At 45.7% G+C, this 14,591-nt stretch overlaps 1 protein-coding gene across 2 annotated transcripts; it reads left to right on the top strand.

Annotated features, from left to right (window-relative positions):
• LOC110405956 (acyl-coenzyme A synthetase ACSM3, mitochondrial-like) lies at nt 4,980–14,539 on the top strand. Of its 2 annotated transcripts, none has more exons than XM_021411836.1 (13): nt 4,980–5,193; nt 6,568–6,778; nt 7,448–7,655; nt 7,884–8,027; nt 8,871–9,024; nt 9,700–9,779; nt 10,490–10,613; nt 11,175–11,255; nt 11,921–12,022; nt 13,232–13,359; nt 13,475–13,574; nt 13,991–14,110; nt 14,268–14,539. In XM_021411836.1, the coding sequence occupies exons 1-13, from the start codon at nt 4,996–4,998 to the stop codon at nt 14,352–14,354; spliced, it is 1,737 nt and encodes a 578-aa protein (XP_021267511.1). In that variant the 5' UTR covers nt 4,980–4,995; the 3' UTR covers nt 14,355–14,539. The 2 variants fall into 2 exon arrangements, with proteins under 2 accessions (XP_021267511.1, XP_021267510.1); XM_021411835.1 differs by having other exon boundaries at nt 14,284–14,539.

Consider the following 14,591-nt stretch of genomic DNA (forward strand, 5'->3'; position numbering starts at 1 on the left):
CCCGCCCTCAGCACCGCCCTCGGCGCCCGGGGCTCTGCTGGCGGCCGGCCGGCAGCGGGCGGGGTGAGGGCGTGTAATCCCTCCCTGCGCTCGCTGCTGGAGCTGCGTGCGTGCTCCTTGCACTGGGTACGCAGTGCTTGCTTTCATAGGCAGAGCCCCTTTTGTGTGCTTGATGCGGTTCGGTGGATGTCTCCGTTATCTTCTTGGTTCGTGCAAGGGCTTCCTAAGAATATTGTTTAATGCTATGCGAGCAAAATTGGAAGCAAAGACAAAGAGTCGCTGGTCATTGCAAGGCGACCTATAGGAGCTACCAGCTTAGCAGAAGCAAGAAGGAAGGCGGCCGAAGGTCACGAAGAGGAAGATGGTGGATGAAGTAAGGGCTGAGCGACCACCAGTGGGCTCTACCACGTGTGCCTGAGCAACATTACCATATATTAATGAGTTCCAGAAAAACGTTAATAGCTTCTAAGAAATATAACGAGTATCCATATCCTGTGTGTATAAAGCATATCGTGGGTTTGTGACATGCACTTAGCTTGGTCTGAGACACCCAGCCCAAGTCACTGCACGAGGCCAGGCTGTGACTGAGCACCCCACTCGCTGTCCTGGTCACTTCTGTCCTCAGAAATTCAGTTCCAGGAGCAAAGACTGTGTTGCTGCAGCAAAGGCTTCTTTGCATGGCTCCCAGAGGAGGACGGCTCCAGGCATGGCTCCTGAGGGTTGCCCACTGCTTGGCAGCTCCAGAGCTCAGTGGGTGATGTGGGGGGAACGCAGTCCAAGATGTTGTGTGAGGATAGAGAAGGCCTCGCTAGGAGAAGGGCTGTCGTGCTACTGGCAACCAGAGCCCAGCTGAGCTAAAGGAGGGGAAAGCGTGAACACTGGTGGGAGTCTTTATCATTTACAAATGGAATAGGAGGTGCCATTTGTGTCTTGTGTAAAACTTGGTTCCTGGAAAGCCTTCAGGGCTCATTTAACTCTACAGCAATTGCCGCACATTGGTGGGATTATTGATCACAAATCATATCCCAGAATCCCAGCATGTTGGGTCAGAAGGGTCCTCACAGCCCTCAGCCCCACCCTGCCCCCCAGCTCTGGCTGCTCCACCAGCTCCGGCTGCCCAGGGCCTGGCTGTGGCTGTGAGGACCTCCAGGGATGGGCACCCACAGCTCCGGGCAGCAGTGCCAGCGCCTCACTGCCCTCTGAATACATAATTTTTATCTAACATCTCACCTAAAATTCCCGTCTTTTAGTTTCAGTCCATTGATTCAAAAGAATTGAAACTGAGGAACTTAATGGTAACAAAACTTTGCTGTTAAGCAGGTATTCTTTTTTAGCGGCGCCAGGAAGCAGTGGGGATAATTCCACCAGAAGTGCTTCTAAGGTTACATGTTTCAGAGTTCCTTATATTTTCACAGATAGTACATATTCGTAATTCCTTCACGAGATAATTAACGTATACGCGCCTATCTTAAGTAATGAATTATGAAGGTGCCAGTCTTCTATTCCACGGTCTCTGCTGCCATCTAGTGTCCGTTCAGCGCCATGACCTCCCAGTCGGCAGCCGGTTGCTTCATCCAATGGTCTTCCTCGCTCTCCCTCTAGATGAACGCTCTTCACTGACATGAAGAGAGACTGCATGCTCAGCAGGAGAACGCCTATTATAGGTAATTCATATGTACCAAAATCGTAACATTTGCCTACTCAACCATTATTTTCTGAACATCTGTTAGTCCTGGGATAGAGGTAAGTTCAGCATCCTGCTTTTCAGAGATATACTGGGGTATTGGAAGATAATGAGGATAGGGGGAGTATCCTGATGCCTGCCTGTTGCATTCCAAGCTACTCCCAGAACGGAGCAATTTGGCCTTGTGTGGAGGCACTGGTTTCTTTGATGCTTGATAAGCCTGCTTGCACCTTTTCATTATTGCATTTCTTTTGCTGAAGGTCCCTGGTTAAAGCAGAATGGCCTTACAATATACTTTCTAGTCTACAACACTATGTCCATAACTATTCACAACATCTAAAAGCTATTACAGTTTTGCAAGCAAGAATTAAAAATATTATACAACAATTCAACAACTATATTTATAAGGATATGCTACCAGAATATGTTGTGTATTTACTTCTTCAAATCACCATTTTCCCTTGTTCTATCACTATCAGACTGTGCAAAAAGTGAGTCCCTTTCCTGTTTGTACACTCCCTTCATGCACTGGAAGGCTGCAATGAGGTCTCCCCGAAGCCCTCTTTTCTCCAGGCCGCACACTGCTGGCTCCTCGGCCTGTCTCCATAGTAGAGGTGCTCCAACCTCTGAGCATCTTTCTTGCCTCCCCTGGCCCCGCTCCAACAGCTCCCATCCTTCCTGTGCTGAGGCCCCAGGCCTGGACGCAGCACTGCAGGTGGGGGCTCCTGAGGGCAGAGCAGAGGGGGACAATCCCCTCCCTGCCCGCTGCCCCCCTCTGCTGATGCAGCCCAGGATGCAGTCGGCCTTCCAGGCTGCAAGCACACACTGCTGCCTCATGTCCAGCTCTTCGTCCACCGGAACCCCCACGTCCTTCTCTGCAGGAGTTCCTCTCCCAGCCTGTACACATACAAATGAACTAAAAGTCTCTGGATCTCTGAGGGCTCAGGGTTGTGTGGCACCAGTCTGTGGAGCTGTACAGGCTGTGTCTGACTGTGAGGGAGAGGTACTGCGCAATTGTGTGTTGTGCCAAGGGAATGCAATTAACCACCCAGATATAACCAGAGTACCTCTGAGGTGAGGAGTGCTGTGGAATTTGGAAATACTCATTGGTGCTCTGGAAATTAGTTTTATGGCCTACCAAAAGAGTAATACAGAGAGGCAGTTGTGGGAGACACAGTCCTCCTCAGGATGAGGAGGTTTGCTGAGCAAACCTCAGCTGAGGTTTGTTTCCTGAGCTGGAAATCTAGCCTGCACATTCCTGGCACATTCACCAGTGCAGATTACAAGCCAGTTGCTGTCACCCTCCTCTGTGACCTGGTTAGGGAATCCCTTTAAGGCTGTTCATTTGCCTTCTGGGAGGATTTTGTTGCCTGTGTTCCAATGAGCTGTTTACTATGTCTCACCTGCAGACTGCGGTTCTCCCTTTGCTGTGAGGTGGAGCGCAGCTTCATTGTTAGGGGGAAACTTTTTTGTTTGGAGGTGACCATCGCGGGACCTGGTTAGCATCTTCTTTGAGTCTGCTTGTCACCAACATACATGAGCAGAGCCCCAGGAGGGAACACAGCAAACACACAGATTCTGCCAGCAGGAAAGCCGCGGTGTCACCCTTTCTGATCAGCACACCAAGCTGCTTGGCTTCAAAGACATGTATGGATGCTAGCAATCTCTTTGCCGACCTTGGATCCGCAGCTTGAGGGTGGAGATGTGGCAGGAGGGACTCTGATAGCCAAACCCTTAGGAATAAATCTCGGTGCCCCAATTTAAGGTCTCTGTGTCCCCTGCTCCCTGGCAAGTGCCACCCTTTCAGCACGAGCTGACAGCAAAAAGCACACAGTAATGCCATGGCCGTGGGCAGAACACTTGTGCCAGCTGCAGCACCCCAAGAATCTACAGTCACAGCCATACTGCTGTGGTTACGGTCTGTTGTTCCCTGCTCCAGATAGAGTGTAACAGGCTGGACTTGGCTGCAGTCTTAAGGCTGCGCTCCTCCAGCACAGGGGTTGGGAGCGGGGCACTGGAAGGAAACAGGAGAGATTTTCACCTTCACCTCACTTTCTGCTTCCACTCTGAGCTCTGCAGAAACCTGTCAGCTCTTCTCTCCAGATGGGACCTGGCTGCCCCTTGTGTGAGTCCAAAGTACGCGGAACAGACACGGCAGGCGGTCACTGGGCACAGCAGCAGTGCCAGAAGAGCTGCGCAACTGAAGCCTTGGATTTGTGCAAGCAGTCAAAGCTGGGGCACACCTCAGCTTTCAGAGGGCTGAGAGACTGAGAGGTAAGGTGACATCCTCTGCACGAGGTGACCAGCTCCCCAGCCAGCCGTGCTGCTGCTGGACAGGACACTTGCTGGTACTGGAACAAGGCTGATGTGTCTCTTGTCTGTCTGCATTCCCTGTTCTCCTTGCCTCTCCCACCTTTCATCTCGCTGGGTTTCTCTCCTGTGTCTGTCATAAACAGATTGAATGTTACAGATGAAAAACTGTCCCTTTTCTTCACTGAATCACTGAAATCAAGTGGGTTTACAGCTGGATGATTATTAATTCAGTAAGGAGCTATCAGTGTTCATATTATTTTATAAATAAATGTCAAAATGCATGAAAATGATGACTGTGGAATTTTCAGCTCTCCTGCTAAGCTGACTGTAGAGAATCACAGCTCTGCATTTTGAATTCCTTATCACGGGGCCTTTTAAACTTTTCCTGTCTCAGACAGTGGTGGTTTTGGCTGACTGCACACCAAAGCAGTGTTTAAAACAGCAATACTAAAACACTTTTCAGGGCTTTCCTGGGTGCATTTTACTCTTGGCAAGCAGCATAATCCCAGTGCTGGTAGACAAGTGGGAAAACAACACTGATCAGCCACTCATGCAGGACTGTTGGTTCTTCACAGCATCTTAGTCCATGTTGGTACTTAAGTGTTGTCAGTCAGTAGCAGACCTTTCATTCCCAGCAGCCACAATTTAGGTGCTTTCAGTGCCCCTGCTATGTAACAGCAGTGTGGTTTAGCAGATGGGTGCGAGCTGTGGGGAGTGAAGGGCTTTTATTCATGGGTACACTGCCCCACTGGCAGGCCTGAGCATGGTGAGTTGGGTGCGTGGTCGGGCTCTCAGCTGTGTGATGGTCAGTGGAGGGCAGGGACCCACAGGGGCAGAAGCAGAGCTGTCCTCACCAGGTATTCCAGCTACCAGTTATTGTTATTCCAGCACATTCCACTGTATGATAGTAAATGCTGTTTTGAAACCTGGTGGCTAACACCAGGTTTGTATCTGTGTCACTGTAGCACTTCTTGGAGGCTGCTCGGGTTGCTGCTGCCATGCGTTGTCTACTGAAGGCCCTGAGTGTCATGTCCCTGCGTGCTTCCCTGAGAAGACCTTGCCAGCTTTGCAGGTGGAGCTCCACAGCTCAAGCCTTGTTTAGTTACGAACTCATGAAACAGCAGTACAGACCAGAGGTGCCGGAGTACTTCAACTTTGCGAGCGATGTGCTAGACAGATGGACCGAAGTAGAAAAGGTAACAGCTACTTGGCTGCTCTGCTGCTGAAGTGCTGAGAGATGCCAGGCACGTCCAGCCAGCAAGCTGCTGTGGTTGTGCTCTGGTTATAGTCTGATGACCACCTCATGTAGTTGGAACCTGTAAATCCCTTACGCCACATGCTGCCCTGCTTGTGGGCCCAAGTGATTTGTTCCTATAATCAGTAACTCCAGTGACACTGACCCTGAGTAAATTTGTGCCTTAAGGACGAGACCAACTGGAGCACTCTGAGGCTCACGCTGGTTCCCCTACCAGCTGTGACATGCACCCTGCCTGCATGTGCTAGGCAAAGTACTCGGCCCCCACGTGTCACTGCTTGCCAGCAAAATGAGTAATACAGTGTAATGCCAAACCACCCCATTCTTTTCCAGTCATGAAATCTCTGCATCAGGAGCTATCAATCCACAAAACCAAACCTCTTGGAGTGCCCAAATAGGCACAAGCTCTAAGCAAAGATGGGGAAATAAATATAAATTTTATTAAAAATAAAAAGAAGTGTAGGTATATCACCTATCTTACTACATTGCTCTAGTCTCTGTGGATGTAGTCCACAGGTTCTTCATGATGACGGGCTGAACGCAGTGGTGTCCACCTGGCAGCAAGAACAGAGCATTTGCTCCATTTGCAGGAAGAACAGATTTTGGCAGGCTGAGAAATGAAGCAAGGAACGAGCATCTGAAGAGTTCTGCCCTCTGAAGTACACAGCTAAAATCTTCTCCCTGGAGATGAACCTCAGTGTTATTCTGCCTGAAGGCAGAATAGATAACAAGAACAGATAGCAAGATACCATATTCTTGCTGCTCCTGTGAGGTTTTCTTTGCTCAGGAAGTGCTCAGGAAGCACAATGTCACTGCTAAAGGCATCGCTTCCTTTAAGAGCACATTGTGTATATACATTTCACTTTTCACACATTTGTTAGTTACAAGGGACATTGATTAGAGGTCACACTATGCTTTTGAACCTCAGATCTGATTTTCAGATGTAACAGATGGGCCCAATTCAAGATGAAGCTGGAAATGAGCTTGGAGAGTTTGCGAAACTGAGGCACAGCCTGGCTGCACCTTTGTCCATCGGCAGCTTTCTTTGTGGCCTGGAACAGGAGGCTGGACAGCCTCTGCAGAGGGAACACATGATCTCAGGAAAGGAATGCAAATTTCATTTCTTACATGGCATTTCTAGGCTGCTCTTCCTGAAGAAGAGCCTTGTTTGGAGCCAGTGGAAAATTTCAGCAGCATCCCCAGATTCCCCCAGCACTGAATAAACGCTGAACGCTTTGTTTCCTCAGACTTAATTAGGGTAAAGGCAGTATGTTCCTAAAGTGAAGCATTTGCACTGTACCCTGTTGTTCTATAGGAGGGAAAAAAGCCTAAAAACCCCGCATTGTGGTGGGTAGATGGTGACGGAGAAGAGGTGAGGTGGAGCTTTGAGGAGCTGGGAATGCTGTCCCGGAAAGCGGCCAACGTTCTCTCTGATGCCTGCGGTCTGCAGCGCGGAGACAGGGTTCTTCTGCTTCTGCCGCGGATCCCAGAGTGGTGGCTGCTGAACGTGGCTTGCATGAGAACAGGTCGGTGAGAGCATACAAATGGCATACAGGGACAGAAATAATGACTAGAACTAGAAATATGGTGTTGAGGATGAACTAGTAAAACACTGATCAGAAACAATCTTCACGTCAAATGTGGCACTTCTATGTAGCTCTGCCCATGCTCTAGATGTTAAGGACACACTGTGAGTCCACTCTCCTTTGACATTCTCCTTTCTCCAGCACTTTTGATCCATCCCAAACCCACCTTCTTGCAACCTTGCAGTGAAGCTGGCCCACATTTAGCCAAGTGTTTCACATGGCCCCTGTGGGATCCGTTACCTGCTCAGCTTGCCAATGTTTTCAACCCAGAATGTTGTGGTGCCCCACACACACTAGCGGGGTACAGTAAAGAAATTAAGACCAGAGGGATTGCATGGTCCTTGGGAGGTGTCTTCAGACCAAGGAAAGTTGTTCCCTCGATTTCTTTTAGTGCCCCATGTCCAGCCTGGTACCTCCTAACTTGTGCTCATACTCGTAGAGAGTTCAATCCACCAAGCAAGTCAGTATGTTTACAAACGTAGGGCCAAATCCTGCTTCCAGTACAGCCTTGTCCCACTCAAAACCACCAAGTAAGATGAAGTCTTAGTACTATAAGAATTATTAAGCAATGTATAAGCTCTTTTTTCCACTCCACTTACTCCTGTTTAGGAACCGTCCCAATTCCTGGCACACAGCAACTGACAGCAAAGGACATTCTCTACCGCCTACAGAAATCCAAGGCAAAGGGCATCATCACTGATGACTCTGTGGCGTCAACTGTAGAGTCAGTGGAGGCTGACTGCCAGTCTCTGAGGTTCAAGTTGCTGGTGTCAGAGGGCCACCGTGAGGGGTGGCTGAGCTTCAAGAATCTCCTGAAGTGAGTAACCACCACTGTGACAGTGCCACAGCAAAGATAGGAGTGGTTCTGTTTGCTTTGGATGGGAAATGCTGCATGTGCCAACGTGTTCTCATCCTTCTGGGTCTGCGCAGTGGAAAAACATGAATGGTTTTGGCACTTCTAATTGCTGCAGAGATTATTTTAAACATCTTCAGGAATGCGTAAGTCACACAAATCACTTCATTCCTCGTTTTGTTTATTTTAAAGAAATGCTCCGTCTGATCACCGGTGCGTAACCACGAAGTCTCAACACCCCATAGCCATCTATTTTACTAGTGGGACGACGGGAGCTCCAAAAATGACGGAACATTCCCACTGCAGCTATGGCATTGGCCTCACAGTGAGTGGAAGGTATGTCCACTGCTTTGTCAGACAGATTGGTCGCATAGCAGAAGGAAGAGAAATGCAAGTTTTACCAGAAGCATTTGTTTCACTGCTCTGAAAAACAACCCTTCTGTTAGACCCGGCCACGGTTTGTTTGGTTGGCTGTTTTCCCCAGGAAACAAGGCACATTTTGAGTCCAGCTGTCCTAGTGTGCATGGAATGTAGCAGCCAAATAGGCACACTAACTTCTTTTTAACATTGTCTTTAGCTTTTGATAAATCTTTTGCTGCGTGTTCAACAGGTTGGCAGCTAACAGATTGTATACCAAATGAACATCAGCATAAGTTAATGAGGTCCATATCCAAACTGGGAGAAGTACGTGAGTCTGACAGGCTTCTGGGTTCGTGTGTGTCTGGGTTCAACACAGCTCCTGGAGGAATGAAATGCTGATAATTCAGAATCTCTAAATTTATAAAGCGATATTGTTTATAAAATTGATAGGGCAGTGCACTTCACTCTAACTGGGAGAGAATAACAAACCAGAAGAGGCCCACACACAGTAAACCAAAACCATCCTTGTCGCTAACAGTGAGTTCAAGCAATCTCATATTCATGCAACACCACGTCCTGAGGTGGGTTCTGCTGCTCCGTCAGTACAACTTCCCTTAGAAACATGCAGCATCAGTCCACCCTGCTGCACCCTCCCTGTGCCAGGACTCAGTTGTGCTCAGTCATTTGGGTCTATCTAAATGCCACTTACCCAAGACAAACAGCGCCATATTCACTTCCCTGGCACATCTCACAATGTTTTACTACTTGCCTTATTTCTGCTAAGTATGGACTGTGGGCTGTGCTTCCTTGTGCTATCAGGTACTGGCTGAACCTGACCTCTTCAGATATATACTGGAATACCTCAGACACGGGCTGGGCCAAGGCAGCATGGAGTGTTTTTTCAGCGTGGAGTCAAGGGGCATGTGTATTTGTACATAAGATGCCACAGTTCAGCCCGCCTGCTGTCTTTGAGGTAGGTGGGGGAGCCGACCTTGCAGCTGTTTGCTGTTAGGCCTAGAAGTAAAACACAAAGGAAATTGGGCTGGGATCTGCAGAGCTAATCTGTTATTAGAATGAGTGACAACAATAGACAAATGAGAATGCCGGTTGCCTGCACCACTTAACTCAGTGGTAAGGGGTGAGGAGGCAGCAAGGCTGAATTCCTTTAACAAATGCCATCGACGTTGTACTGTCCTCCATTCTCCACACACAACTCACCTTTGTAAAAGACTACTGCCATTTCACCCCTTCTCCTGAGATGGCTGGGAGCTGTTAGGTAACACTGGGCAGTGTTGGAGAACGCTTTCAGTTTTAGCCCTGTGGGACATTTTAAAAAGTAGCTTTAGGATTTCACTTTTTTTTCTCCTTAAACTGCAATTACGAAGCAACTCTGCAAGGAGGACTTCAAACCTTTCTGGAGTGCAAAGCTTTGGTGTCTTGAACCCATTGTAAGATGATGTAGATTCTGTTTAGAAGAAAAAAACTAATTAAATGTAACTGCTGTGCTAACCGCTTTTAGGACACTAATATTTTGTTTGTGTGTTTCATAAGCCTGATGCAGGCAGATATCATTACATCGTCTCTTATGATGTAGATGAGACCTCACGGGCTTCAGTATATTCAGTTTTTATTTTTCTGAACTCATCAGAGCCTGTCAAGATATCCCATCACTGTCTTCTGCTCAGCTCCAACTGCCTACCGAATGCTCGTGCAGCACCAGCTGCCCAGGTGAGCCGAGGCGGAGGGTCCCCAGCAGCGCCTTCCATCAAAGCAGTGGGCCAAGTGCTCAGCTCTCAGATTTTATTCCACATTCACAATGGCAGAACAGGAACTCTGACTGTGTGTTTCTCAGCATCTTGAGTCTCACTTATTGTGAATTAAGCCAGAATAAATATTTGGGGTGCTACCTTAGACTTTGTAAGTAACAGTGGAAAGCAGCTTAGCTCAGGCTGTAATAAGATAATCATGGTATCATACTTAACATGTCCTCAGAAATACTTCTACCGTCACATTCTCCATCCCTCTGTTTCTCTCCTATGTCCCACCAGTAGTATACTCCCAACAAAGTGTGTGTTGGTGCAGCTCGGTGACACATATGAAAGATACCTTGGCCTTATTTAACTCTCCCATGGGTTCTCATTGCCAGGGTTGAACTTCATTATTCCACTTTGGTCCAGGCTCTAGTTCAGATTCTAGGGTTAGAAGCACTGCATTATTAGATTTTCTAAATAATACAGAAGTGAAATAAAGCTTTTTTTTTTTTTTTTTCCCTTTCTTGTGTTATTTTCAGATTTGTTGCTGTTTAGCACTGCATAGTTCAAATGGAACAAACAGGACTCAGCAATTTGAATAGAAAGGTCCCCCACAATACAGGAATATGGCAGCAAACAGGACATAGCAGACAGATAAATGCCAGTTGCTTGTTTTCTCTTTCCCAGCTGCACATTCAACAGCCTGCAGCACTGTGCAAGCGCTGGGGAGCCAATCAACCCCGAGGTGATGGCCGAGTGGAAAGCGCGAACAGGGCTGGATATCCATGAATGCTATGGACAGACAGAAACTGTATGTTGAGCTTTACAGGTGAAAAGTATATGCTTTGCAGGTACAGCAATAAATTCTCTTTGGTTCGCCAAGAAAAAGTCATTAAAAGGATTGTACACAGTTGTATTAGGTTTACAAATTCCTCCTCACTTCACACTTCTTTCCAACAAAGCAAATTCATCACAACTATTACAACAGCTGTGACTTTTAGAGGGAAAGTCAGTTGCAATAGGCAACAATGAAAGCATGCAGTTTTTTTAGCTCATAGGACAACCGTAATGGCTCCCCACAGAATCCAAGGCCTGTTCTTCATGTGGGCTTTGCATTGTGAGCTGACACAAAGGACACACTCTTCATGACTGCATTCCAAATTCTGCTTTGAACTCAATCTTTGGAGTGCTCACATTGTTTGGGGCTATGGGTGAGATTTCCAGAGCATCATTTATTTCGTTGGACATATGATTATAATGAAGGGATCATTATTTCCTACAGAAGTTTGCAATGTTAGCTGAATATTCTAAACCTAAGCTAAAGACTGAATATACAAGCCACTGTTTGTCTGAGAAAAAAAATTTATTACAGGTGCTGGTCTGTGGAAATTTTAAAGGAATGGAAATTAAACCTGGCTCTATGGGAAAGCCATCTCCAGCGTACGATGTCAAGGTATGGCACCTTCTGTGGCACTGCCATCTCTCAGATCATCGTTCACCGTCAAAGATGTTTGAGAGCCTTAGCACTGCACTGTGCTGTGCAGCATCATTCCACAAGGAATAGAAGTGTGAAACACCTACATTACTGTCCCAAACACAGTGTGCAAAGTGAACAGGTGCACTTTCCTCTTGCACCAGCCTCAGCGGGATGACACAGATGACAGCCCACTATCAAACAGGAAAGCAATGATGGAAGTCAAATTACTGAGTTAACAAAGAGTGAGAGCAAACATATTTTCTTGGGGATAACAGAACTGCTGAAACAGATTCTAGCAATATTTGCAATATTTTTTGAGCTTTTTAGTATCTTTCTAAGCTTTTTCATAGCTTCCTCTGTTTTCAGGCTCATTACTTAACCTCTTTGAGTTCTTACTAATTATATTGCATGTTTTCATAGTACTTGGAATTGCTCAGATAAAAAACAGTGTGAGGGACAGTGGATTAGTGGTAATCTGACACTGTAATTGTCAGGGTCAGACCTGCCTCCAATCCTCCAAGTAGTTTTCCAATAGATATTTCAACAGAATATTTTAAATGAGCATCAAGATTCTATAATATTAACGTAATGCTTTTTAATTTGGCTCAAAGATAATAAAGATGTGTTTTACTTGTTTTTAGATTATAGATGAAAATGGTAATATTCTACCTCCTGGAAAAGAAGGAGAGATTGCCATCAGAGTAAAACCTACAAGACCACTTTTCCTCTTTACCTGCTATACTGTAAGAACGCTTCTCCAGCTAAAGCTGATGCCATGTTAAGCCTCTGCCAAAGAATCCATGCCTCGTTTCATTTACATTTACTGTTTAGATGTCTGAAACCCCCAGGAAGGAAAAAGAGATTTCCATTTCTTTTCATGCAGCTGCTTAGTCTACTTACACAAATTGTTAATTGTTCGATGATAGTGCCTTGCCTAGCAAGTTAAATCCACTTTCTTTTGATTATTTCCTTAACAAAAAAAGGAACTCTCTAACATGTTGTTAGATGATATCTCATGTCCCCAGATACCCTTTGGTTGGAGGGCTAGAAACCCCATCTGAGAGGTGGGGGATGCTGTTCAAGTCCCTTCCCCACAGAACTGGGCTCCATCTAGTGTTTTGAGCATGGCATTTTCTTTTTCCATTTTGTTTTGAATTTTCAGTCCCAAAATCAGAAAAAACAAACACATAGTGCTTTTGGTTCTTACAATAGGAAACCATATTAAATTTTATAGATGCTATCAGCCTATAGTCGTAGAATCATCAAGGTTGGAAGAGATCACTAAGACCATCTAGTCCAGCCATCAACCCATCTCCTCTGACCTATGTCCCTCAGTGTGACATGTTCCCTGTTCTTGAACCCCCCAGGGTCAGTGGCACCAGCACCCCCCTGTGCCAGTGGCCGACCACTCCTCCTGAGGAGAAATTGTTCCAAATATCCAACCTGAAATCAGGTCTTCCAATCAGTAGTGAGTACAGAAGCACCATGCACGTTGCTTAGAAAACTTGTTACAGAAGTCATTTGGATTTGCTATAGCAAAATCATTAATTAATTGGACTATGCTGTTCCAAAATGTTTTTGAGGGTGAAAAAAAAAATCTCAGCATAGGAGACACTGGAAATGAAAAGGAAGAAAACAATAAAGAATAACCAGTTCAAAGCCAATTCTTAAACCCATCAGCATTCATATCTTTGGAGCCTTCAGTGGTTCCTCAAGTCACAGGGCATAATATATTAAGTCAGTCAAAAGTAGTACTTCACTGATTTATTGCAATTTATTAATTTTATTTCTAGCTTTCTGGGCTGATAATAGTGAATTAATAATCAACTGTCATTTATTACAGTTGCCTATTATTAATATCCCACTGAATATTCCTGCTGAATATAAATCTGCTAGAATGCAATTTATTTTTCAAGTAGCTTTTATGCAAAACACAATTTAATATTTCCTAGGATGATCCAAAGAAAACAGAGGCAACAGTCCGTGGGGATTTCTATGTTACTGGAGACAGGGGGATCATGGATGAAGACGGATACTTCTGGTTTGTTGGAAGAGCTGATGATGTCATTAATTCTGCTGGGTAATTCAACACTGATTAACAATACATTTTCCAGCACAAATAATTGAGCTGATTCAGACAAGATGTGTTTATGTGTTTCAAGTACAAATAAAGGACCTTTCCCTCCATTTTAAAGATACCGCATTGGACCATTTGAAGTAGAAAGTGCTCTCATAGAGCACCCTGCAGTGGTGGAATCAGCAGTCGTCAGCAGTCCAGACCCCATCAGGGGAGAGGTAAACAAACTAAGCACATTTTATGTAAAAAGGAGCTTTATGCATACCGTGGCTGATGAAGACCAACTTCCAATGGATTAATCTACCCAGCGATGAAATCTTTGAAATAAATAAAATCAAATTGGCATTTCTACTCCATCAGATATATCTAAACCAGAAAAACTGACCATGACAATTACCCCATATCCAACATTACCAAAACACAATTTGAAGCTTTTCCTCCGCGTTCCAATACTTCCCATGTCGATTACCACCAGTCCACACAGAGTACACACAACGTTGGCATAGCTGGTTGCATCCCCTGTATTTGTTATTCTACAGTTTGTATGGAAACGTTTGGTTAAACTTTCAAATCTGACTGTTGTGTGATGTTGTCTCATTGTTACTTCACCCTCTGTTCCCTTATCTTCTTGAAGGTAGTGAAAGCCTTTGTTGTTTTAACGCCCGACTATGTCTCACATGATCCAGAAAAAATGATGAAAGAGCTACAAGACCACGTTAAGAAAGCTACTGCTCCGTACAAGTACCCTCGGAAAGTAAGTCGTCAATTAGTCAAATATTTTAACTAATTGGCACCACTGTAAAGAAAGCACGTCTCAACTATTATGTCACTTGTGAGGCACTAAGTCACCGAGGGGAAGTCACATTTGAAGTAAATCACTTTGTATCGCAAATTCCTCCCTTTCCTCTTAGATGGAGTTTGTTCAAGAGTTGCCAAAAACCGCTAGTGGGAAGATCCGAAGAAATGAACTACGCCAGAAGGAATGGAGGAGATACTAGAATTCGTTGGTTTCTGGGTTGTGTTGTTTTAACATTGGGCATGGGTTCCGGCGGCTTTTTGCTCTGTTTGTTTGCTTAAACAAAGTAAGGTAATGCTGATTTACACAGTAATGTGAAGTAAAAGACACACAGTGTCTCTTAGTTGAGGTTTTCATGAAGTCTCACCTGACTCCCAGCACTCAGCTGCCCCGGTGCCACATGGGGAGCACAAAAGCAGGCAGGCTGATATGAATGGCA

Source organism: Numida meleagris, chromosome 13 (genome assembly GCF_002078875.1).
Source record: "Numida meleagris isolate 19003 breed g44 Domestic line chromosome 13, NumMel1.0, whole genome shotgun sequence".
Lineage (NCBI taxonomy): Eukaryota > Metazoa > Chordata > Aves > Galliformes > Numididae > Numida > Numida meleagris.